A 27,871-nucleotide genomic window follows, 5' to 3' on the forward strand; every position below is an offset into this window, starting at 1 on the left:
AAGAGGGGGACATATCCCAAAAGCTTGTCCTGAAAAATTGTATGTTAGTTCAAATAAAAAAAGTTTCATGGACAGTACTCAATTGTTTCCGATGTTTCTCTGAAAGGCTTTTGTCCTATACTACTTATTGAAAGAGAACTAGTTCAGCATAAAAAAAAAGGACTTTACATGCATATACCATGTATTGTAAATGAGCATCATAGTGGTCTGGCAATGCTGTTCATTCCCACTGGGACAGTATTTCCAAGTTTTTTGCATGTTCTCCTTCTGTTTTCAGGAATTTCTTTAGGCTGCTCCAGTCCCCATCCCCTCCCCCTTACCCCCACATACACGGGAAGTTCAAAAACATACTAATAGGCTTCCTTTGCGGAAGAAAAGCGTGGCAATATACTTCTGTAGATTGCAAAAAATGTCACTACAGTGGTTTTTGCCATGCCTAGGAGAGTAGAACTAAGATTTACTTGGTCATTTATTTGGCATTATTTTTTTAAAAAGAGGAAAAAGCAGAATCATATTTGAAAACAATTTAATAGAATTCCAAAAACATAGAAAATAAAACTATAGCATAAAATTCAGAATTACATTTTTATAAAATACAGCACTTTAATATTTTGCAATGTACAAAACTGTTTCTTTAAAATTTATATACATTGAAGATTGCACATCATATGGGCCTTTATTTGTCACTGGCAGTCTTTTGTAGCACACTGGACTATAGTATACTGCTATACCATTCACCTATTCCAATCAAGAAACCAAGCAAATACTTCTCATTCATTAAAAAAAAAAAAATCTTTCATCACGTGCTATGTCAGGTATAAGGATCTATCTTCTACCTTTTAAGTCAGCAACCCACGGGCTAAAAATGGCGTGCTAAAACACCTTCTCTGTCCTTAGCACTATTTTCCTACATCAAAGGAGTTTTGTAGAATATTTAATAAGTTAGTGCAAAGATAAGCAATAATCTTTAGCCTACAGCAACCAGGAGTAATTGTTAACAGCCTGTCTGAAAATTCATAAAAAGTGACTTGTGGTTGGCCGCTATTTACTTGTACACCCTAAATATGGAATTTATTATTAATTAAAGTGGTTGTAAAGGCTAAATGTTTTCTACCTTCATGCATTCCATGCATGAAGGTAAAAAATCTTCTCTCTGCAGCCCCCCTCTCTAGTTACCTGAGCCTAATCTCTAACCAGCGACATGCATGAGAGCAACAGCTCTCTTCTTTGTCATAGGCTTCACTAATACACACTGTCCAACTTTCCAAAGAGGGAGACATTTAGATGCATTGTTTAGGCAAATGGGTACAGTGCTACAGTGTAGCTATAGTAAGATGAATTTGCTGCACGGTGACTGCAGGTTGATAATGTTGGAATCTCATTTTAAGTACACATACAGTACCTAAACTCAGTGCTGGAGGTATCAATAGTGTTTACACAACATTGTCCCTACTTCCAATAATTAGAATAATTTGGAAATGATGATTCTACAATCACTGTAAAGAGGGTCGAATGCACTGCAGGACTGAATGTACCCTAGCCCCAACCCTTGCTCTTTTTGACATTGAAGGGGTGTCTGATGAGGAAGAAGAACAATCAGATGGCAATGAAATATTACAAAATCACAAGATATCCAAACCTCAATAGCAATTTTTTCTTGTTGCCCATCAGACAAACCTTTGCACCGTTACTTTTCCCATTGCCAAAGCTCAGTTTTGCTTTCATAGTAATGTCATACATGGTCATTAAAAGGTTGTGTGCTAAACCAATTTTTGAAATTAAAATCATTATACTGATTTAGTATTGAGGTCTAGGGGAAACATTTTGCCTTTACCCAGAATGGACATTTTTCCGAAAAATATTTTTTTCTATATCCTACACATATAACAGGGTATATTATATATCCATAAACCCACCCAATGAAAAATTGACACAGCAACTTTTAGTTTAGTATGGGTAGATCTTCTCACTTATTACAAAAACACACTAAATGTTCCCCTCAGTGCTAGGTTATATGAATGGGTATCGTAAGGAGCACCCCCTAATGCCAGGTCTGAAAGGATAGCTTGAGCCACATTGTTTAAACACACACAGGCACTTAGTGAAGTATCAGCTTTAATTTGCATTCCCAGAGATGTTGCCTACAGCGTTTTGGCTGGCTGTGACTGATGCTTCAGACATATTCTATTTCACTGTTTGCCCCAACCTGGCCCTCTTGGCTTGGAGAAATTTTGAGAGACCTTGGAAAACAGTTATGTTAAATGCAAGAGATCATCATATTTATAAGACTAGAAGGTGTACATATAGAAATGAGAAGACTGTCTCAATTCCCAGGTCTGGTCAATGATCAGGATGTCTGTTGTTAAACATAGATTGTCAGAAGACAAATTTGTAGAGTAGATTTTGTACTTAGGACCAACTAATACATCTGATAGCAGTGGTAAAAGCATCTGCAGTGCATATACATGCATATTTGTAGGATACGTGCATAACGAGTAAAAGCAGGATTGTGCAGTGGTCCAATCATTAGTGTGACCTCTGTCTTTAAGGTAAAAGAAAAACTCCATGAAGGGCAAAGAACATAACAGCTTAGTATGCAAAACTAACAGAAGAGCAACGTTTACATAAAACAAAAAAAAATACATCAGTGCTTTAAATAAAGTTTTCATTAAAAAAAAATCACTTCCTGACATTGCCCGTGTGGGAGCATTTAATGGTAATGTGGAATGTTCTATCCTCAGGGGAAATTCAGGAATGAAACTTAAAGCACCAGTGTTCCCACAGTGTGGGGGAACAAGAAGAAAAACAGATGTTTTTTAAACCGAGAGGCCAAAGTCCTGTAATAAATTGCAGACTGGTTAACCCATTGCAGAGAGGCAGGCCTGCTACAAATTACTAAACCATGCAGGCTTACACATACTGTACAAGGCACATATGGTTGTTATTTGGTACTGCAAGATCCAGCACATTTAGAGTTATTCATAAGGTAATGCCTCGCCCAGAGAAATAAATTACATCACAAGGCTGAACACATTCTAATGTAGAGGCACAAATAGATCTTGAAACATACTTTATGGCTGCAGTGTATTTTTTTTTGTTTGTAGACTGTATATTTTGTCTATTTGTCAATGTGCTTTTGTGAATAGATATAAATCACACACATAACAAATGCCAACTCTCTGTATACATTTGCCAGTTGAACTTAAATCTTTTTTTTTCCAGGTTTCCACATATATTTATCTTCCTATGTGTCAGAAACCTCCACATACACATTTATATACTATCTCAGGATGGATACCAGCAGGTTACCTGCATATCACACACTGATTGAAAAGACAGACAGCCCAAAAGTGAACTGATGTTATCATAAAGGATCAATGTAAAAAAATGCTGGTTGCAATAACCTTTTTTCCTGGGTAGCATGTCTAGTACATCTTTATATCACTACATTCATTTGTATACACCTTTATGTAATGTTTACCAAAGCTTTCATTTCCAAATCTGACATTTCAGAGGCCATAGTGAATCGTGGCACGGGAAACTGGCCAACACGTAAAAGGTTGCCCAAGATATATGGTACCATCAGTGGCATTATAGATGTGTTTGGTCAGCTGTGCCCTACTAAAATTGCCGCGTACCATCATAATATTGAACATTTCCAAGTTGTGATCCACCACTGGGCAGCAACGGCATCATTCAATTCTGTATTCTTTCATAACTTTAGAAAGATATCCATTGGCATCAATATTACTGGAAAGTTACTGGTCTAATAAGACAAAGGTACTTGAAGGAATGTGCCTGGATATCTCATATTTTATATGTTAGAAGACAAGGAAAGGCAGTTGCCTTTTAATTGCTGAGAAATAGCACCAACTTCAGTTTAACTTCCTGCGTTACTATTAGTAGTAATGTACACGACCAATGGTGCCAGTTCCTGTGCCCAGAATATCAGGCTGTCCATTCCGCCATATTTCTCGGATTATCCTCTCCCGCTCTTCTAACCTCTGCGCTCTCTCTAGCTCTTCTGCTGATGTGAACACATTAACTGACAGAGTACCATCCAGTGGGGTCTGGGCTCCTAGGGGTGTGTCTGTCACCGGGGTCAAGATAAATGTTTCTTCATTGTCATCGCTGTCTTGATCCTCTCCATCCACCACAACAGACAGGGGCTCTTTTACACAGTCTTTGGGAGGAGTCTTTTTTGGTTTGGAGGGAATGCTGGGAGTCCGAGGCTTGCAAGAGATGCGGATCACCAGCATACACAGTGTTAATATCAGTCCAAAGCAAACTCCAAGCACAAAGTAAAGACCAAAGGATTCTGGGTTATCTAAAAACAAAAGGTTCACAATGGTAAATCGTATGTCAAAATATGATAATTCATTGCAATACAGAATTACATAACATTAGAGTGCACATTGAGCTTACTGTCATTGGTTTGTCATCCAGGGGCTATATAACCACTTGACTTCCAGAAGATTTACCCCCCACTTCATGAACAGGCCATTTTTGTGATAAGGCACTGCGTTACTTTAACTGACAATTGCATGTTCGTCCACACATTGAGCTTTCTTTTGGTAGTATTTGATTACCTCTTTCTATTTTTTGCGCTATAAATATAAAAAGACAGACAAAAAAAAAATCTATATTTTTTACTTTCTGCTATAAAACATATCTAATAAAAAAATTGAAAAAAAAATCAAATGTCTTCATCAATTTAGGCCAATATGTATTCTGCTATATATTTTTGGTAAAAAAAATCCCAATAAGCGTATATTGATTGGCTTACGCAAAAGTTATAGCGTCTACAAACTATGGGATATTATGATTTATTTCTATTGATTTATTTATTTGCATAAACATTTTATTAATTTATTTACTTTTTGCAAGAAATGGCGGCGATCAGTGAATTATAGCAGGACTGCAATATTGCGGCGAACACTCTGACACTTTTTGGGAAACAGTAACACTAATGCAGTGATCAGTGCAAAAATATGCACTGTCACTGTACTAATGACACTGGCTGGAAAGAGGTTAACATCAGGTTGATCAAATGGTTAACTGTGTGCCTAGCCAGTGTTTAGGTGCTTTTACTAGGGGAAAAGATGGAATTTATTCTCTGCTTTGCAGGGACACAAACTCCATTCCTTCCCCCCTGCCAAAATGGCAATCTGCCTTGTTTACATAAGCGAATCGGTTCTGCGTCTCTGCCTAAGGCTGCATTCACACTTCAGCATTTTAAATCGCAGGCAGATTTACCGCAAATCTGCACTGCGATTTCAAAAGTGCTGATGTGTGAATGGCAAATTGCGGGACTTGCATTTGACATACTATTCATTTGAATGACACCTCAAATCGCGGCGCGAGTCTGCCGCGATTGTCTCACGATAAATCGTGCTGCAATCGCTGCAACAGGCATTGCGGGAAGCATGTTGCCCCCAAAAGCGACTCCTGAACTTTTTTTTGGGTGATATGGTTCCCGTGATGCGTGTTGCTGTGATTGCAGCGTGATTTATCATGCGGAAGACCCGCGCCGCGATTTGAGGTGTCATTCAAATGAATGGCATGTCAAATGCAAGTCCCGCGATTTGCCATTCACACATCAGCGCTTTCAAATCACGGGCAGATTCATGGCAAATCTGCCCGCGATACAAAATGCTGAAGTTTGAATGCAGCCTAACTATTGGCGGGTGCTGGCGGACATCGTGTCCTGGGCTAGAGGGCTGATTGGCTCCTGCTGTGTGTAAAGTAGGAGTGGCGGCGTGCATTCACGTCCCCTACCGGGAAGTGCGGGATCATGTATCCTGCTTACGGCTGCTGCCCTGTAGTAGTAAACTGCTATAGAGCGGTCAGCAAGCTGTTGATAAAACTGTGTGCAATATCTGGTGCAGCTCTGCATAGAAACCATGTTTTATAGCAAAAAGTTAATTGAACAAGCTAAGCTTAGAAGCTGATTGGCTACCATCACAGCAGGAGTCCGGTGCGTCTCCATTCACCGTTTCAGGTCCGATTTTAGCCCGAATTCGGACCTGAAAAGGACCAAAAGACACACAGGACACCTGTGCAATTTGCACTGGAGCCACTGCAGAAATGAGTAAACTGGCTCCATAGAGAGCCGGTCACAATCTCCTGACGTGAGTTGGATGCGGGGAAATTCGCAATAGTGCAAACCCAGCCTTAGCTACATTAAAAAGTAAATTTTAAATCAATCAATATGGCATTAATCATAGAGCTCTAAGTATTTGTGCTGATAACTGTTGGCACAGTGTCAATAAGTACTTTTTTTAACATGCAGAGATATTTGTTCCTACAAACTCATTTAACTTTTCGAAAGTAAGTTTGTTTAATGGTAGATGTGAGGCAGGCAGATGTCTTGCTGTGAGTATTGGCCAATGACCTCCACCCTAGTTTGAGAAGTGAATGAAGTACACATTTTAGCGAACAGATCTTTTTCTCTTTAGAAAAGGAAATAACTGAAATCCTGAACATTTTTTAAAAACGTTTGCCTGTAATTAAAAATACGACTGATTGTTGGAACTGCCTGCCATCTGTCCCTACATAACACAATTCCCATCTGAATGTTGCAGCCCATGTTTGAATACGGCTTACTACTTACAAACATCAGGCCATATACTGTATAAAGTACCTTGTGTCACATGGTGTGTTTGGGAAATGGTCATGAAAAACTGGAGGAAAAATTGGAGCTATTGCCCATTGCAACGGATTATACTTTTTTCAGGTCCATGCACACTGGGCTTAAAAATGCCAGTTCTTTTGGCAGAAAAAAAAGGGCTCATATAGAGCATTTTTGTACATGCATTTAAAAGTGTTTATTGTTTTTTTCCTGGAAAAAAAAACTCTTCTCAAAAATGCAAATCAGAAGGTTTTTTTTTTTTCTGCCTCTAAAAGCCGAGCTTAAAATAGGCCTCTAAACATCTAATGTGCATGGACACACAGGATAATACTCAGCTGCTTCTACAGGCAAAACACAAAACTCCCGTGGAAGCATCAATTTTTTTAAGCCAGTGTGCATTGATCCTTCATGTGTAAAATGCATTCAAACTGGTGGAAATGGGAAACAGCCCTGCTTTGTTCCAGTTTTCATGCATCAGCTCCAGTGCTAGATTTTTTATTTTATATTATTATTATTATTTATCTTATACAGTATATTTTACTATTAAAGTAGTAATATTTTCATTTGTTCCATAACCACCACCAGCACTACTCTGGTTTAGTTGAGCTAAAATAAGGGGGATTTTGGAGGAGCTCAAGTGAAACACAGATGCCTGTTTAACCTACCCTAAAATTACAACTCAATTGCAGGGATCTGGTTCCCTCTACTGTCTGTATTTTTGAATTTCTGCTTTTATTATGACAAAGTTGTTCATGTATATCACTTCCTGTCTCTGCATAGCTGGGTTAAAAGGCCCCAGAAGGAGGAGGAAGTGGAGAGAGAGGAGCATAGATCACATGTCTACATAGAGAAACTACATAGAAACTGTTGTTGCTATTTCAGACCAGCAGGAGTTATTAGGCAAGTGCTCCTATGTTAATAGTTTGCTATTGTTGCCCATAGCGTCTGGGTGTATATATTTAATGACTGGAGACAGAGGTATATCTGTTTCCTTGTTGTTATCTCACATGCCCTATACCATTTAGTTCAATCTGTGACCCTGTGTGTGTAGTGGTCACCTTGTTGTATGTTAGTGGGTGAACCTGCTTATTGTAATTGAGTTTATATGTAGCTCCTGTTAGTCTAGTTAACCCTGCCCCTTCTGGTCTGGGATTCTGTAGCTAGTTATAGCTTAGGGATCAATAACCAGCATAGGTTAGAGCCAGATTGGGCATCTGATTGGACAGCCACTTGATAGTTAGAGGTCCGGTTGCATAACAAATGCAACTGTGGAATAAACACAGAGTAGATAGGCTGTCTCTCAGTTCCACTAACACACCATGGTTTCTGCTGGTTAAAAGCTGCATTCCAGGCTGGTTGGACAACAGCTAGAGGGTCTCCCCATCACCTCAGATCTTTGATTCAAGTGTCTAACACACAGATGAACGCTGCATCGTGAACATCCTCAGGGGCTTGTGCAACTGGACAAGTTGCAACATTCATCTGGAGGTATCTCTATTGATAACTATATATTACCATATATGTGCATAATTCCGCTGATAATACCTGATTGTACATTGGTCGCATGTACTATTTTTAATCTTTTCTTATATAAAGCTTGTATGATTTCCATACTGGTTTGCATCTATATACTTATGGGTAATGTTATATGCTGGTTGCATTAGTTCCTTTGTTTCCAATTACTTTGATTAGATTACTGGTTATTATCCAAGGAAGGGAATTCCCTCTGTTCACAGAGGCCCTGTCCTGGGTGGAGGTACTGCCAAGTTTATTATCAAACCCACTTTTCCTCTTAGTGAAAGTTCTGGCTCTCTTGTTTACCTGCAGGTTTAGCACGATATCTTGTTTGGGGAAGCCCCCCCCCCCCCCAAAGAAGGGCTGCACCATACTTTAGGGTTCCTGTTAAAGGTGAGGTTCTATTGTGTAAATAGCGTAACCATGTTTATGCACATACCTGTGCATAATCATCCATTGTAGTATTTACTGTAACAAACACAAGAAAAAGTCTGTGTGTTTGTAAAAAAATTTCAAGGACATGTTTTATCCTGTTTGCATAAACCTCATAGCTGTAAGGTTTACAGTACTCACAACTTTACTGAAAGCCCCAATAGCTGGAAAAGAAACACTATTGTTCACAATTAAGATATTTCTGACATTGTAGCACAAAAGAAAGCTTTTCGGCTGCTTAAAGAAAACCTCCAGGTAAATGTTTTTTTTTCCTCATGCAGTGGGGCTGTGCCCGCACTGCACGGGTTAACTGCTCATATTGTTCTAGGGGAGAGGACAGCAGAGATACAGTATCTCACAAAAGTGAGTACACCCCTCACATTTTTGTAAATATTTTATTATATCTTTTCATGTGACAACACTGAAGAAATGACACTTTGCTACAATGTAAAGTAATGAGTGTACAGCTTGTATAACAGTGTAAATTTCCTGTACCCTCAAAATAACTCAACACACAGCCATTAATGTCTAAACCACTGGCAACAAAAGTGAGTACACCCCTAAGTGAAAATGTACAAAATTGGCCCAATTAGCCATTTTCCCTCCCTGGTGTCATGTGACTCGTTAGTGTTACAAGGTCTCAGGTGTGAATAGGGAGCAGGTGTGTTAAATTTGGTGTTATCACTCTCACTCTCTCATACTGGTCACTGGAAGTTCAACATGGCACCTCATGGCAAAGAACTCTCTGAGGATCTGATAAAAAGAAGTGCTGCTCTACATAAAGATGGCCTAGGCTATAAGAAGATTGCAAAGACCCTGAAACTGAGCTACAGCACAGTGGCCAAGACCTTACAGTGGTTTAACAGGGCAGGTTCCACTCAGAACCAAAGAAGTTGAGTGCACGTGCTCATCATCATATCCAGAGGTTGTCTTTGAGAAATAGATGTATGAGTGCTGCCAGTATTGCTGCAGAGGTTATGTCAGGGAAATCGTATTTATAATCGTGCACAAAGATGCACGAAGATGTGCACTTGCTAAAAAGAAATTTCGAGTGACAACTAGAGGTTCCGTAACTTGCACGCATGCACAAAAGAATTTGAAAGTGACAAACAGGCGTTCCTGACTCGCTATCGTATCTGCGCATGCGCATTAGCGTGTGCGTGTGTGTGTGTGTGTGAGTATTTGGCGCTCTCTTGCCTATTTAAACTGGCTCCATAAACCAGAAGATTGCTGAGTGGTCGTCAGCTTCTATCGTCTGTGACCTGATCCTGTCCCTGTTCCTGTGTATACCCAGCCTGTTTGACTTTGCTCGTTCCTCATACCTGATTGCTGACCCGGCTTGTGACCCGACTCTGCCTTTTGCCTTCTGTTTGCTTGATACCGACCCTGGCTTGGCCCTGACTCTTCTCTGGATCCGATTCAGTACCTCTGCTGCTTGGCCATTAAAGACTTCTACCTGCCTGACCACCCACAACCCTGCATCCGCCTTCCTTCAAGTTTGGTTGCTGTCTGCTGCCCTGCACCTGCTGCTGTGTATCTGCACCTGCCAGTCTGCCTGCTGTCCTGCACCTGTTGGCATCAGCCGGTTCACAAACCTGGCTGCTGCTTGGCACCTGCTGCAAGTACCTTCTGTCCAGGATTTCCAACCAGGCACCTGTGCCACTCCATGCCCTGATATATCCTGTCACCACCTTCAGGAGAAACAGAACAGGAGGTGTAAGGGAAAGCCCTCCCGTCAGCTTGGCCTCAACCAGGTATATGACAGGTTGAAGGGGTGGGGGGTCAGCCTGTCAGTGCTCAGACCATACGCAGCACAGTGCATCAAAATTGGTTTGCATGGGTGTCGTCCCAGAAGGAAGCCTCTTCTAAAGATGATGCACAAGAAAGCCTGAAGACAAGCAGACTAAGAACATGGATTACTGGAACCATGTCCTGTGGTCTGATGAGACCAAGATAAATTCTTTGGTTCAGATGGTGTCAAGCGTGTGCGGCAGCAACCAGGTGAGGAGTTCAAAGACAAGTGTGTCTTGACTACATTCAAGCTTGGTTGTGGGAGTGTCATGGTCTGGGGCTGCATGAGTGCTGCCGTCACTGGGGAGCCACAGTTCATTGAGGGAACCACGAATGCCAACATGTACTGTGACATAATAAAGCAGAGCATCATCCTTTCCCTTCGGAGAATGGGCCGCAGGGCAGTATTCCTACATGATAAGGACCCCAAACACACCTCCAAGACGACCACTGCCTTGTTAAAGAAGCTGAGTGTAAAGGTGATTGGACTGGCCAAGCATGTTTTCAGACCTAAACCCTATTGAGCATCTATGGGGCATCCGCAAAAGGAAGGTGGAGGAGGAGCTCAAGGTCTCTAACATCCACCAGTTCTGTGATGTCATCATGGAGGAGTGGAAGAGGACTCCAGTGGCAACCCGTGAAGCTCTGGTGAACTCCATGCCCAAGAGGGTTAAGGCAGGGCTGGAAATAATGATGGCTACACAAAATATTGACACTTTGGGCCCAATTTCGACATTTTCATTTAGAGGTGTACTCACTTTTGTTGCCAGCGGTTTAGACATTAATGGCTGTGTGTTGAGTTATTTTGAGGGGACAGCAAATTTACACTGTCCCCTCACTACTTTACATTGTAGCAAAGTGTCATTTCTTCAGTGTTGTTACATGAAAAATATAATAAAATATTTACAAAAATCTGAGGGGTGTACTCACTTTTGTGAGATACTGTATACTTACCTGACCTGCCGATCCTCCCCACACAAGACGAGTCCGGCAGCCCCGCTCCCTCCAGCGGTCTTAAAAATGAACTATTCCTGACGTCAGCACATGCTCCATAGACAGGAACAGTCCAGAGCTGGACCGTGGGGGAGCGCGGTTTTCTGGTGGATCAGGCGAGTATAAGCTTTGTACTCACCCCTAGAAAAACGAGCAGTTGACCCATGCAGTGTGGGCACGGCTTCACTGCATGGGGGGAAAAAAAATTGTGCCCAGAGTTGGGCTTTAATACTAAAGCTGGCCATACATGGGTCAGTTTTTTGTTCAACCAGTAGGTTGAAGTAAAAAAACTGACTCGATTCCCCCATTCACACATTTAAACTGGAGGGCCACCCCGAAAAAAAAAAAAATCCTAAAAAAATAAAAAAAAAAACATTTGAAAAAAATAAATCAATTTTAAACTTACCTAAACCCTTGTTGCTAGGCAGTCTTCCTAATCTGTCTCTTCCTATTCCGCGACGTGTTCTGCTCCTCGGTGAGCGGCCCTGTTGTCTTCTGGGAACTGTGTGTGTTCCCAGAACACCACGGGGCCATTCACAGAGCGCCGCGCCGCTTGCGCGTGCGCAGTAGGAAACTGGCAGTGAAGCCGCAAGGCTCCACTGCCTGTTTCCCTTACCTAGGATGGAGGTGCCGGGACCCGAGAGCCGACGGACGGGTCGGCCTCGGGCGGCCGACATCACGGGTACCCAGGACAGGTAAGTACTTATTTAAAGTCAGCAGCTACAGTGTTTGTAGCTGCTGACTTTTATTCTTTTTTTTTTTTTACGGCCGGATTCCTGCTTTAATATGAATGGGGGAATCCTCACCACTGTGTTATTGTATTCTGACAGCGGGGAGACTCAGGTTTGGGACTTGCCCAGGTGACCAGGCTGCTTCAAGTATATTGTGGACTTTGATGTGCCTATGATGTTTGTTGTTGCACCTTCTGTTTCTTGTTTTTTCAGTATTTCCTTTGGGTTTCCCCAGCCTTCAGGGGCAGCAAAACCGATGCAAAAATTGAATCTCCTGAAGAGTATGGATTGTCTTTGGCCAGTGCACCTCTCTTGAGCGCAGGAAATTTTTGTCTTGTTGTGTTTGCGTCAGAATACACAAATCAGCACTGCAGCCTATTGCCTGTGTATCTGATCGTGTGACACTATATCGACAGTGCGGTTGAACAACGTGCAGTACACCAACTTCTGTTCAACCACAGTGGCCAAACATGGATCAAAATTCAGCTGGTCCCTGCTGAACTAGACATATTTTTATCCATGTTTGGCCAGCAGATCACATTAAGCCTCAGGACATTATTAGTGTTTGTGTAGAGGCCTCTGGTGCACTGGCAATTTATAACCACAACAGTAAACAGTAGAAGATCACCAAGAGTTGACCACATTGACGTCATCTGTCTACAGTAATTGGCTACAACACACTTCTTGCATTGCAGTTTTGGGCTACATGTTTACATTTATATGCTCCAAAGACATTTTTAGATTCAAATACAGTACTGTACCTCTAATATGAGCATACGCGGCTATGCTGTTACTTAGAAACTCCATTTCCCTCTTGTGAGTATCCATCATCTGAGATCCAAGATCTTAGAAGAGAAAGGACAAGTGTCAAAATTTCACAATATCTGAGATTTTCAATACACAGACAGTTGTATGTGCTCTTTATTTAAAGAAGTTTTAAAGGCAGAAGTTTTCTTTTATCTTAATGCATTCTATTCATTACGATAAAAAAAACCTTCTGTTTATAGCAGCCTCCCCACCACCCACCTAATTACTTACCTGAGCCCCTTCACTCTCCAGCAATGTCCACTAATGTCTAAGCCGTCCGGATGAGTGAGTTTGGGGTGGAGGAACTTGTCTGGCCTGCACACAGTCCTGACCTCGCCCCGATAGAACACCTTTGAGAAGAATTAGGGCGGAGGCCTTCTCCTCCACATCAGTTCCTAACCTCCCAAATGCGCTTCTGGTCAAACATTCCCATAGACACACTCGTAAACCTTGTGGAAAGCCTTCCCGGAAGATTTGAAGCTGTTATAGCTACAAAGGGTGGGCCAACTCAATATTGAACCCTACGGACTAAGACTGGGATGCCATTAAAGTTTGTGTGCGTGTAAAGGCAGGCGTCCCAATACTTTTAGTACTATAGTGTAGGTATTAAAGAATCACATCCCCCACCCGCAATGACCTGATTTCCTGCATGTCCTAAAATACATGCTTGTAACTTCCTTCCAGATTGGAGACATTCCCTGACACTCCCATAAACAGTACAGCTTCCTTGTATCTAAAATACCCTTCTATCTGCATTCATGACACTATTCACAGTGCACAAAACTGCTAGTATACAATATGTGCATCAATTCATTCATAGCCTTCACTATCATTATTTTCATCTATGTGTTGGCTACAGGAAGTAGAGAGAATAGAAAGATAGCAGTTGTGGAGAAATGTATGTTGGTGAGTGCTTTACGATGCCTAAATAGAATTCCTAACTCCATATGTGTAGTTTAATGCCCCGTACACACAGTCAGATTTTCCGAAGGAAAATGTGTGATAGGACCTTGTTGTCGGAAATTCCGACCGTGTGTAGGCTCCATCACACATTTTCCATTGGATTTTCCGACACACAAAGTTTGAGAGCAGGATATAAAATTTTGCGACAACAAAATCCGTTGTCGGAAATTCAGATCGTGTGTACACAAATCCGACGGACAAAGTGCCACGCATGTATAAAATGTATAAAATGAGGTGCAGTTTAATGTGTAGTTTAATGCCCCGTACACACAGTCGGATTTTCCGACGGAAAATGTGTGATAGGACCTTGTTGTCGGAAATTCCGACCGTGTGTAGGCTCCATCACACATTTTCCATCGGATTTTCCGACACACAAAGTTTGAGAGCAGGATATAAAATTTTGCGACAACAAATCCGTTGTCGGAAATTCAGATCGTGTGTACACAAATCCGACGGAAAAAGTGCCACGCATGCTCAGAATAAATAAAGAGATGAAAGCTATTGGCCACTGCCCCGTTTATAGTCCCGACGTACATGTTTTACGTCACCGCGTTTCGAACGATCCAATTTTCCGACAACTTTGTGTGACCGTATGTATGCAAGAAAAGTTTGAGCCAAAAAATCCTAGGATTTTGTTGTCGGAATGTCCGAAAAAGGCAGACCGTGTGTACGGTGCATAACACATTTAATTATTGCCTTGCATTGTGAGTTATTGTTTTTTCTGTTGTAAGTTTTCAAAATTCTTTCTTTAAAGTGGGAAATAAAGTAAAAAAACAAAAACGATAGGCATGCTTTCTATTCTCAATTGTTTCATATATTTTTTTCAAAAATCCTGTGAACATTTAGGCCTCATTCACATGGGGCGTATTTGTCTGTACACCTGTATCAAGGGCTGTCTTCACCCATGTAGGCAGCCTGGTAAATCAATGAGAGGCAGCTGCATGGACCTGCACAGATCTCCAAGTGCATCCCTGGTACATCTGTGTGGCATTGATGTACAGATAAGAAAGCAGATGGACTGCATCAGGGCGTAGATCTTTTTTTTTTTCTGGGGGGGGTTCAGGTCTTTTACGCTTAAAGTGGAAGTAAACCCTACTATCCTTTTCAGCCAAGGAAGCTGCCATTTTGGCCTCGGTTTAATCTACAACTGCCATGATGCTGCACATGTGATCAATTATGACACCAGCCATGGGATGGTTTGACAGTCTGGTTGAGAGCACAACCAATGGGAGGGTTACATTCCCGGCACGTGCCAGAAATGTAATTTTTTTCAAACGTTTAAATGGATAGGTTTACTTCTGCTTTAAAGGCATCATTTACACTTTAATGTTGGGGGAGGTACGGTAAAATCATGTGACAGCAGAGTGGGGCCATGAGACTTTGCAATAAATCATTTTTTCTGGCCATTGAAACAAATGAATGTTCAAGTACTAGCGTTCAGTTGCATTTAGCAGCTTCTAGCAGCTTCTAGTAGCGTCAAGCGGTTTTTCTGCCCAAACTCTGCTGCTCCTGGACGCACTGGCAGTATTTTTTTTATTCCCTGCGTCTAAAAGTTCCTGCCACTGAAAGCCTACGTGTGCATAGACACATAGGCTAACATAGAGGGGCGTTTAGAGGCAGGATAAAAAAAATGCCAGATGCCCCTAGAAGCAGCTGTAAAAATGTCCAAGTGCATGAAGCCTAATGCCGCGTACACACGATTGGACTTCTCGTCGGAAAAAGATATGATGATTTTTTCGGCGGGATTCCGCTCAAGTTTGCCTTGCATACACACGGTCACACAAAAATTCGCTGAACTTACGACCGCCAAGAACGTGGTGAGGTAAAAAAACTACAACAAGCCGAGAAAATGAAGTTCAATGCTTCCGAGCATGCGTCGAATTGTTTCCGAGCATGCGTAGGAATTTTGCGTGTCGGAATTGCCACAGACGATTGCATTTTCGGATAAGAACTTTTTCCGACCGAAAAATTAAGAACATGCTCTCAATCTTGTGCTGGCTGGAATTCGGCCAGCAAAAGTCCAATGGAGCATACACACGGTCGCATTTTCAGACAAAAAAAACTCTCATCGGTCTTTTGCTGGCCGAAATTCCGATCGCGTGTACGTGGCATTAGGCTTTATTGCAGCTTATCAATCCTTAAATGTGATGGCTGTATTTGTTTTCTTTTTTTAGGCTTTTTTTCCTTTATTTTTACCTGGTGGTACAGCCAGTAATACATTTCTTGTATTATGGCATTTTTGCAGTAAAAGGAAAAAAAAAGCTCATAAAACGCTATTAGTGGTGTGTAGGAGCGTTTCTGCTGGAAAAACGGTCCAAGAAACTCTACGCTGAAGCTCAAAAAACGCTAATAGCTTAATGTAGTGTGCATGGACACATAGGATAACACTATTTAGCTTCTAGTAGCAGAAAAAAAAATGCTAGTGTGCATGGAGCCTAATGCCCTGTACACACGATAGAATTTTCCGACAAAAAAATCCATGTTTTTTTTCCGACGGATGTTGGCTCAAACTTGTCTTGCATACACACTGTCACACAAAGTTGGTCGGAAATTCCGAACGTCAAGAAGGTGGTGACGTACAATAAGCACGACGAGCCGAGAAAAATGAAGTTCAATAGCCAGTGCAGCTCTTCTGCTTGATTCCGAGCATGCGTGGAACTTTGTGTGTTGGAATTTTGTACACACGATCGGAATTTCCGACAACGGATTTTGTTGTCGGAAAATTTGAGAACCTGCTCTCAAATTTTGTGTGACGGAAATTCCTATGGAAAATGTGTGATGGAGCCTACACACGGTCGGAATTTCCGACAACAAGCTCCCAACGAACATTTTCCATCGGAAAATCCTATCGTGTGTATGGGGCATTAGGGTGTCTCCACTTTGAATGGAGGAGCAATAGAAACACCTTTTGGACAATAGAATTTTTAAACTGCATACCTCCCAACTTTAGAACTTGAGAATGAAGGACACCCCAAGGGGACAGTGACTTGCGGCGCATGTAGCATGAAACTGCAAAAAGAGGGTGTGGCCAAACAGTGGGAGGGGCTAAAGGGCATGGTCAAACAAAACCCAGGCTTCCTTGTACCTATAAAATATGCTTTGGTTGCTGTGTCATAAGCAAGAGTCACTGTGTACCCATCCTGTGCTCTTCCTGTCACTGTGTTCCTATCACTATGTCCCTTCCTCACTGTGCCCCCTCCTCATCATCACTCACTGTGCCCCATCCTCATCATCACTCACTGTGGTCCCTCCTCATCACCACTCACTGTGGTCCCTCCTCACTGTGCCCCCTCCTTATCCTCACTATGCCCCCTCCTCCTCATTGTGCCCCCTCCTCATCCTCACTGTGCTCCCTCCTCATCCTCACTGTGCTCCCTCCTCACTGTTCCCCCTGCTCATCCTCACTATGCCCCCTCCTCAGCCTCACTATGCCCCTCCTCAGCCTCACTATGCTCCCTCCTCATCATCAGTGCCCCCTCCTCACTGTGCCCTCTCCTCATTGTGTCCCCTCCTCATCCTCACTGTGCCCTCTCCTCATCATCACTCAATGTGCTGCCCCCTCCTCATCACCACTCCTCCTCATCCTCACTGTTCCCCCTCCTCACTGTGCCCCCTCCTCATCCTCACTGTGCCCCTTCCTCATCATCACTGTGCCCCTTCCTCATCATCACTGTGCCCCCTCCTCATCATCACTGCCCCCCCCCCATCCTCACTGTGCCCCTTCCTCACTGTGCCCCCTCCTCATCATCACTGTGCCCCCTCCTCATCATCACTGTGCCCCCTCCTTATCCTCACTTTGCCCCCTCCTTATCCTCACTGTGCCCCTTCCGCACTGTGCCCCCTCCTCATCATCACTGTGCCCCTCCTCATCATCACCGTACCCCCTCCTCATCATCACTGTACCCCCTCCTTATCCTCACTGTGCCCCCTCCTCATCCTCACTGTGCCCCCTCCTCATCCTCACTGTGCCCCCTCCTCATCCTCACTGTGCCCCCTCCTCATCCTCACTGTGCCCCCTCCTCATCCTCAATGTGCCCCCTGTGGTCAGACTTCCTTGAGTCCCTTACCTTACCAAGGTAGTGTTTGATGGACTAGCAGATTTAGATGGACTTGACTAACAAATTGAAGCAGAACTCCAGCTAACACTTTTTAAACAGTTACAGCAACATGCTTTCCCTTTTGGAATAAAGGTTTTACATGAACAAAAGCTGACCATTGTAAGTACCCCTGTTGTTTCAATCCCCTGTCAGTTTTGCTGGACAGTGTGGTGTATAAATGGAAGTTAAAGAAAAAAAAAGACTTAATGGCTGGATCACCAGGTGGAAATAAAGGGAAAATAACATGTTTTTGGTCTTTGGTTTAATACCAGGTGATAACACGAATAACGTTTTTCATTATTTGGCAGAAGATCTGCTGTATGAGCATTACTTTCTCCATTGCTTTCTGTCACATTATCAGCTGTGACATTGTATAGAAAATAGGTGCGCTATATCACTATGTAGCATTTATGTTCACATATATTACTATATTAAGTTTTAGGAAGGAAACATATTTCCCCTGCCACTGACATTTGCAGGCAATCTGCAGCCACAAAAAGCAAGAGATTTGTAACTTTTTCATGTACTGGCTGGTCGCTTGTGCCTGAAGCACTGTAATCCTTACATGTGACAGTCGTGTTCTTTCACTCCCTGCAGCTGTCTGGAATCCCTGTAGACACATATGTCACCACCGACTCCCTGACAGCTGGGAGTTGCCAACTTTTACCCCTTCCTGGCTCTTCCTGCTGCCATTTGCCAGCAAACCAGGTGTTGGAAGCTTTCCCTGATGTAACACAGTGCAAAGAACAATGGTGTGCAGTAACTCTTCAAAACACATGCCCAGTGTAGTTTAGACTGCTGAAACTGATGTGTGATTAGATGATGTTACTGCTTTCCACGCTCCATGTTACTACTTAATGTAGAACTATAGGCAAAACTTTTTTTTTTCATTTTGGATAGAGTAAGGGAGGGTTATAACCCCTGTCAGGGTTTTTTTTTTTTTTTTGCAATCTGTGTCCCATTGCTGAGATTTCCCTTCACTTCCTGTCCCATAGCCAAACAGGAAGTAAGGGGAAATCCCTGCAAATAAAGTATTACTTAACCCAGGACCCTGCATTCACTATATCTGGTCTCCCACAGCACACAGAACATGGAAATGCAATTATTTTAGTAAACATAAACTGCTAAATACTTTTACTCATCAGCAGTCTTATGACTTCTATCAGTGTCTGGTTAAAGCTTGTAGGAGGAGTTTGCTTTCTACTCTGACTGTCCTATGAGGCTGCAGTACCCCTGACCCTCTGTCTGGACAGTGCTAATTGACCCAGCAATAAAAAAATGACTAGGAGTTCTAATCCCTCTCGAATGTCCAAAACGAAAAAAAAGTTTTGCCTTATATACTTTATACTTTAAGTTGAGATGATTTAAATACTCACTTATTTTACAACAGCATGAAACAGTATCAATACCATAGCCATACTAGGCAAACATGGGTGCATTGTGTCATTCTGTAAGACCTACCAAACATTATATAGTCTGATTGTACAAATTTTGACCAATCAATTTTTGGATCTACCAAAACTATTTAATGGGATGACCTACCTAATCTGTCCAATCAACTCGTATCCTATCAGGCAGGCCTTTCTACTTCATAGCTGTTGGTATATTGTACACTCAGAGGGTAAGGTAAATGGCCAGCTTAAAGTGGAACTGAAGTAAAAAAAAAAAAAATGAACAATTGCAAATAGGCAGCTCTTGCAGAAGAGACAGGCAATGTCTCTTGTGCAAAAAAAATACCCTTACCTGCCTGATTGTAATCCCCTTGCAGAATGTACTCTGAGCTGCGCGTGCGCAGTTCAGTTTTCATGCCAGCACACTGCCAGTGTGCCGGTGTTCTGCCGAGAAAGTTCCGCTCGGCGGATAAGGACCCCCTCTACTGCACAGGCGCTGCGCAGAATGCTGTACATTATACTGCCAGTGCTATATAAATCCTGTATAATAATAATTATAAAGGGGGTGATGTATGGGGGACTTGTTCATCATAATGGGGGGGGGGGTGATTTAAGGGGGATCTATACATTATAACCTGAACATTATAAGATAGGGAGGAATGCTTTATGAGGAATCTGTACATTATACTGTCAGTGCTATATAAATTCTGTATAATAATTATTATAAAGGGGGTCATATATGGGGGACTTTTAGATCATAAGAGGGGGAGGGGAGATTTAAGGGTAACTGTGCATTATAACCTGAACATTATAAGAAAGGGAGGAATGCTATATGTGGAATCTGTACATTATACTGTTGGTGCTATATAAATCCTGTATAACAGGGGTCTCCAAACTGTCTAGACAAAGGGCCAGTTTACTATCCTTCAGACCTTACAGGGGCTGGACTGCGGCCAGTGCGAGTAGAAAATGTCCTGGCATCGATAACAATGATCCTTCATTGGTGTCCATGAGAAGAAGAATACCCCATTATTAGTGTCAGTGGGATGAATATTGTCCCATCATTGGTGTCAGTAGGAAGAATATTGCCCAACTGTTGGTAACAGTGGCAGGAATTATGCCCCACTGTTGGGTGTCAGTGGCAGTAATTTGCCTCATTGTTACTGTCAGTGGGAGGAATAGCGCCCCAAGACCTGGATAAAGGCAAGCAAAGGGCCACATCCGGGCCGCAGTTTGAAGACCACTACTGTATATTAATTAGAAAGGGGTCGATATGTGGGGGTTGTGCATTGTAAGAGGGGAAGTGGTGATATATGAAAGGAACTGTGCATTATAAGAGGGGCTGGTATATAGGGGGATCTGTACATTATAAGAAGGAAATGGGTGGTATATGGGGAGACCTGTACGTTATAGGAGCAGAAGGGGGGATAAATGGGGGACCTAAACATTATAAGTTGTTCTATATAAGGAATCTGTACATTATGACTGGGAGGGGTGATATATGGGGGATCTGTACTGTGATATCAGTATTCTGGACATATCCTTCAAACCCCTACCCTTTTTTAGTGCAATTTAGCCATACCAACTATTTGGGCTGCAATTAGCCTGCTCACCCCCCTCCCGCATTCTTAGGAATTATGATTTTCAAAATTTCCCAGGTATGTCAATGGCGACTATTGCAAACACATAAGCTACTTAAGCTGATATAACTTAAACGGATACTACCCGTAAAATGCTAATATAGCACTTTGTTTTCATTTTTCTTTCCCTATCCTTCTTCATTAAAACTGCATACCCTCCCTGTTCCGTATGAATATATTACTCTGCTTGTTTGCTAAAATTTTACTTCCTCTGAATACTGTAACAAGTTTAACTCCACAGGATGCACACACAAAAAAAAGAGGGGAATTGATTAAGACTGAAGCAGACAGAATCTCCAGCAGCTTTGCAGGGCAACCAATCAGCTTCCAGCTATCATTTTCAAAGCTTAATTGAACAAGCTGAAGCAGGAAGCTGATTGGTTACTAAACACAGCTGCTCCAGATTCTGACTGCTCCCGTTTTAATAAAATGCCCCCCAAAGTATTCCATTCCTTTGACCATTACAAAACAAGACTTGAATCCCCCTGACAAGAGCAGTCCCCGATGAGTGTGATTGCAGCTCTATGTAATTGCTGCAAGATAAAGGAGAAGGATATTGCCCAGAGCAAGCTTCCATTCTATAGCCTGTCATGGGAACATGTCTGGAATGGCCAACACTCGCAAGCCTTGTCCCATGAACCAGCAATGCTGCATTTTTCCATCCAATGATATCTGACTTGTGATCTGGTCCTCAGCTCTGTTCCTGCACTCAGACATGTCATCTGCTTCCACAATGACTTCCTTTTCAATACAGGGATTGTGGTGACATTGCACTACCTTAACAATGACAAGTTAAAAAATCCCAGCCGTGTACATATTTGTATATTCACTTACCATCCAGTGGTGTCCTCTCTGGTCTCAGTCCCCCAGTATGGTTGTCACTCCTAGCTGACTTCTTTATTGAGTAGCAGTTTTGTTGTGCTAGTAGCGACACCGTTTATTAAATTCCTCCAACATAACTGAGTGATGAGAAGTTGTTTCTCTTTTCTTTTTTTTGTTCTGTTTGTTGCACAGCAGCTCTCTTCTCAGGTTGTGTGTAGTGAAGGATTGCTGTTGGCTGAGTGCAGAGGGTAGACTGGGAATTACAGTGAATCCCTCCTTCTCCTTGACTTCCCTCCCTCTGTCCAGATGTAAATTGTTTGGCCACAAACTTACTGCTCTGTTCTCAGGAACTCAATGAACACAGCTCAGCCTACTGGCCAGACAACTAACCCTTTCCACACTGCACACACTCAGAAAGTTCTGCAGACTTTACTTATCAAGAGATTTGCTCACACGGTAGGAAACCTAGGTATCTGCGGATCCTGTAGTGTAGTAGTAATACAAAATGTAGTACCGAAAATTCATCTCTGACAAAAGCACAGGGTTTACAATAATGCTGGCCTTACACCCGTAGAATCTTGTTTGAACTTTCGGACAAGAAAGTATAAAAATCTCTCGTCCAACCATTCGATGGTGCCTTCATGGACTCAACTAATTTTAAATGACCTTTCGTATGAGTTAAAGAGAAAAATACAGCGCTCTAAAAATAATTAAACCAAAAAACAAGCACAAAGCAGCAACTAATATATGGAATACGTACATATAACATCAGATAAGGAAAAAATAGCTGCGCTAAACAGTGAAAGTACTAATAGTGAACCAGTGCTAAATATATTGAATATAAACACATATACAAAAATAATATGTGAAAAATTCTAGGTGACAACCCAAAAAAAAAATGTAATAAAATAAAGGAAATGAAAAATTAAGAGTATCTAAAAGTGTATTTAAACCTAAATGAAAAAAAATAAATTCCACATAAAAGTCCAAAATAATCTACTAAATTGTTAAATTAACATGACAAAAAAGTGCAATCTTCCATCACCATTGAGTGTTGATCAACGTGGGAAATGCACGCTTACCAGAAGGCAAGCAAAAGACTTTTATGTGGAATTTAATTTTTTTCATTTAGGTTTAAATACACTTTTAGATACTCTTAATTTTTCATTTCTTTTATTTTAATTAATTTTTTTTTTTTTTTGGGTTGTCACCTAGAATTTTTCACATATTATATTTGTATATGTGTTTATATTCAATTTATTTAGCACTGGTTCACTATTAGTACTTTCACTGTTTAGTGCATGAGTATGAGTCACTTTAAATCTTTTGTTCTACTTCTACTTCTACTTTGACCAGTGCATGTGCATTAATTACAGTGCAACGGAAAGTATTTACAACGCTTTACTTTTTCCACATTTTGTTATGTCACAGCCTTATTCCAAAATGGATTCAATTCATTATTTTCCTCAAAATTCTACAAACAATACACCGTAATGACAACGTGAAAGAAGTTTGTTTGAAATCCTTGCAAATGTATTTAAAATAAAAAAGGAAAAAAAATCACATGTACATAAGTATTCAGATACGGTACTTTGTTGAAGCACCTCTGGTTTACAGCCAATTACAGCCTTTTAAGTTATTAAGTCCTTTTGAGTATGATGCTACAAGCTTGGCACAGCTATTTTTGGGCAGTTTCTCCCATTCTGCTCCATCAGGTTGGATGGGGAGAATCGGTGCACAGTCATTTTCAGATCTCTCCAGAGATGTTTAATTGGGTTCAAGTCCAGGCTCTGGCTGGGCCATTCAAGGACTTTCACCAGAGTCATCCCGTAGTCACTCCTTTGTTATCTTGGCTGTGTGCTTAGGGTCATTGTCCTGTTGTACATTTTGAAATCCATTTGTTCCTATTAGATTCAACAAAAATGTTCCATCTTTGTCCTTCAATTTTTTTTTTGCTCACTTTGGTCAAAACCAATCACCAATCATTCCATTTAACTGTTAGATAATCGAAGGAACATTCTGAAAATTAAAATGTTCTAATGGAATTGTACAGGGGTAAGTCTGGCCAAACAGAAGTCATTTTTTTCCGTTCAACCAGAAGGAAAAAAATGACTCAATTCCCCCATCCACACACTTGATCTGGATGGGGGAGTCCCTCCGCTGAGTTATTTATTATGACAGCAGGGAGCTTTCCCTATGGTTAAATATATTTATCAGCACTGTTGGCTGTTCCCGGCAGCGCTGATCGAGAGAAAATTTTCCAACAGGCCCGATCAGTAGATCGCCTTGTGTACAACCAGTCTGCCCATACCTGGATCAAAATCCCAGCTGACCCAGCTGAATTTCAATCCATTCATGGCCGGCTTAAAGTGGTTGTAAAGTCACTGTGCCTAAATTTTACCTCTGTGCGGACATGACATCCCGCAGCTCTCCTTCCCCGATCTGAGGACTACAGTGGGAGGGGCTGAGATTCCTCTCTGACGTCAGCCAGGTCCATCCAAAGTCCATCCAGCCAAAGTCCATCCAGGGGGATTTTCTTTTCTGATATATATCTAATTATTGGATGTGGCACTGCTTTTCTTGGGCCTAGGGAAGCTATTCACCCTATATAGTTTGACGTCAGCCAGGAGGAGAGCAGCGGTTGGTCACGTGAATGCACAGCGAATTAGTGAGGTATTGAGCTGCATAATTTTTATAAAACAAAGACACTGTGCAACATAGCTTCATATAACATAGGGGATTCTAGTTATTAGGCACAGTCACTTTACATAAAATAGCAGCAAGAGGGGAGAAGGGAAGATCGGCATTGACTCAATAGCTAATAGGCAGGGAGGGAGGGGGAGAGGGAGAGTCTGCGGACTGACAGAGGCATGCAAACCAGTGGTGGCCCATCAACAGGGGACGCAGGGGAAAAAAAATTGTCCCTTTAAGGCTGTGCAGGGCGCCGGACACACAGGTGCTATGGGAAGCATGACGTGTTTGCAAACATGTGATTGCAGCAAAGAAGCTCTATTGGCATCCTTTAGAGTGTCTTCAGTACGTGGAGTGGTGCTCCCCCGAATACTCCAACTGTAGCATTAGGTTCCCTGTGCTTGGTGTGCTACTAAGCTCCTGATTGGTACAGTCCGTAGGAGGTAGGCGGTTCTTTTATCGACCCACATATTCACTTGAGGTTTCTCGAGTGAGTCATCCCGGTGGATGGAATGCAATACCTGAGCAGGCCAGGAGGAGTCGGCCGGTGAGTTACTATGTAACTATGTAACTATGTGAGCAGGCCAGGGCATTTTACTGCTGCAGCACTGCTAGAAAAGAGTGCCTGGGACTCGGAGCATGGTGTCAGCAGCAGGGCTACTGCAGTGGGCTATTGCTGATGCACTGCATCACTGGGGAACCTCATAATGGGCACACCAGGTGTACAGATCGGGCAACTCAGCACAGGGATTATGGTGGGAAGTGAACCCATCATAATATGCACAGTGAGGCTGCATATGATGGGCACAGTGAGGCTACTTTTTGATAGGCACAATGAGGCTGAAACTGCTGGGAACAGTGAGGCTGCATATGATGGGCACAGTGAGGCTGCATTTGATGGGCACAGTGAGGCTGCATTTGATGGGCACAGTGAGGCTGCATATGATGGGCACAGTGAGGCTGCATATGATGGGCACAGTGAGGCTGCATTTGATGGGCACAGTGAGGCTACTTTTTGATAGGCACAATGAGGCTGAAACTGCTGGGAACAGTGAGGCTGCATATGATGGGCACAGTGAGGCTGCATTTGATGGGCACAGTGAGGCTGCATTTGATGGGCACAGTGAGGCTGCATATGATGGGCACAGTGAGGCTGCATATGATGGGCACAGTGAGGCTGCATTTGATGGTCACAGTGAGGCTGCATATGATGGGCACAGTGAGGCTGCATATGATGGGCACAGTGAGGCTGCATTTGATGGGCACAAAGGGGCTGCAATTGATGGGCACAGTGAGGCTGCATATGATGGGCACAGTGAGCCTGAAATTAATTGGCACAGTGAGGCTACAATTGATGGGCTCAATGAGGCTGCAATTGATGGGCTCAATGAGGCTGCAATTAATGGGCACAGTGGGGCTGCATATGATGGGCACAGTGAGGCTGCATATGATGGGCACAGTGAGGCTGCATTGGATGGATCAGCAGGCATGATTACTGTGGTCAGCACACACAAATAAGGCAGGATCAACTAGGTATTATACAGCATTGAGAGGGACAAATGGCTCTGCACAAGTGCTATGCTGTACACTGAACAGGTTCTTTTTTTTTTATTTAGGGTTAAAACCACTCGAATGCCAGCTTAAATCATTCTTCTCTACTGACCATAAAAACTGCATTTAGGGCTGGTTCATACCAGATGCAATTCAATGCGTTTTTATTCTGCATAAGAAACCCATGGACAGTGTTTAACACGGATTTCAATAGCTCTAGTTCACGCCAGTGGGGTGTGTTTCAGAGCAGCCAACAAAAGAAGAGCATGCATTTTTTCAAATGGAACGCATTGGGAACACAGTAAAACACATCAAAAAGTTGCAGATCGCATCAATAATGTGCCAGAAGACACATGTTCTTAATTCGGATGAAAAAAAAAAAGAGGGTGAAAAAACGCTCTGGAATGCGCATAAAACATGCATGCAGAAGTGCATCCAAAATGTAGAAATTGTGGTGTAAAGCAGCTCTTGTGATACTAATGGCCTCTCCTTGTTTGAGGTTCTCAAATTTTTAGCATTTTTGCTTTTTTTTCTTGTTTGTTACAGCAAGTTTTTAATAAATCAAAGGAGAAAGATGCCAAGTGCAACAAATAAAGGGAATTATTTCAGCATGGCTTACACTACAATGTAAGCCCTCTCACATGGTCGACACATTGTTGGACAGTTGATCTGTGTTTTTACTACCCCGACCTCCAACCTCCAAAAGAACCTGGTGGCATCAAAGGTGTGGTTGTTTTAACTGTGGACATGTCAAGTTTGATAGGCGGCAACACCTGCCAATCTCCCCCATTGAAGTTGAAGAGACTGCACCACAACTGTCTGCCAAATAAAGAGCCAAATTAAAACATTTTTAGAATGGGGAGGAATTACAGTGTCTGTCAAGACTGTTGACTATTGCTTGACCTCAATGGACTTTTTTTTTTTTTTAAACCAATTTAAGTATGTTGTCTGAGCTCCAATCGGGAAGACTTCTCGATATTTCCTTTCACAAACACACAATGTGGGGGAACATCTGCCTTGTCACAGACAACAGTTAAAACATAGCAAAGGTTCCCACCCTTCTCTGCTCTATCCAAAAACAAAAAAGAGGGTTTTGCTAAACTGTCATTGCTTCAGTCCTAGCTATTATGATTTGTGTACTAAGAACTTTAGGCTATTATTTCCGAGGAATAAAGTGTAGATAGTTTAATACCTAATTATCTTTTTTTCTTTTAAGATACTAAAAATGATAGTCAAACTATTCCACCCCACCCAAATTTACCTTACTTGTACTTGTAAACCTGTTAGAACAGGACTGAGAATCACAGTACCAAAAGAAATCTTAATGATGTTAACGCATGCCATGATGTTAATATATGAATGATTTCACATCAAATCGGGAATATAAATATTAAGCAGAGAAAAAATATTAACGATCCCAATAAGACCATTACTTTTATTTTGCTCAGCTGCTTTAAGGCTAGAACCAATAATTTCTTAAAATTGCCAACAATCATATTGCAAAAAAAAGCAAAAGCACTCACCTTCTCCTTTTGACCAACATCTTCCATTGGCATGTTATTTTCTTTATCCTAGGATAATTAAACATATTACACTTGTGCATTTCCTGTATATTCCTGTACCATGGCTGATGTGGCAATTTTGATTGTCTTTTTTTTTTTCTAGTTTGAATGTGTGCAACTTTGAGGCATATAAAATTGTTGATGTATGTGGAAAGATCTTTCGTATAAAAGATTGTTTGCATTGGCTTAGAGCTCATGACATTATTGTAAATGATACCACCTGGCTCTGCCCAACACGCTGCGTCATTGCATCC

At 42.0% G+C, this 27,871-nt stretch overlaps 1 protein-coding gene across 1 annotated transcript; it reads right to left on the reverse strand.

Annotated features, from left to right (window-relative positions):
• Positions 1 to 509: 509 nt before the first annotated feature.
• Positions 510 to 22,125, reverse strand: EVA1B (eva-1 homolog B). Its single transcript, XM_073615625.1, has 3 exons — positions 21,826 to 22,125; positions 12,855 to 12,938; positions 510 to 4,327 (listed from the first exon to the last, which is right to left on the reverse strand). Exons 2-3 carry the CDS (start codon positions 12,922 to 12,924, stop codon positions 3,900 to 3,902), a joined length of 498 nt encoding a protein of 165 aa, XP_073471726.1. The 5' UTR covers positions 12,925 to 12,938; positions 21,826 to 22,125; the 3' UTR covers positions 510 to 3,899.
• Positions 22,126 to 27,871: the final 5,746 nt, after the last annotated feature.

The sequence above is a fragment of the Aquarana catesbeiana genome, linkage group LG02 (assembly GCF_042186555.1).
Source record: "Aquarana catesbeiana isolate 2022-GZ linkage group LG02, ASM4218655v1, whole genome shotgun sequence".
Taxonomy (NCBI): Eukaryota; Metazoa; Chordata; class Amphibia; order Anura; family Ranidae; genus Aquarana; species Aquarana catesbeiana.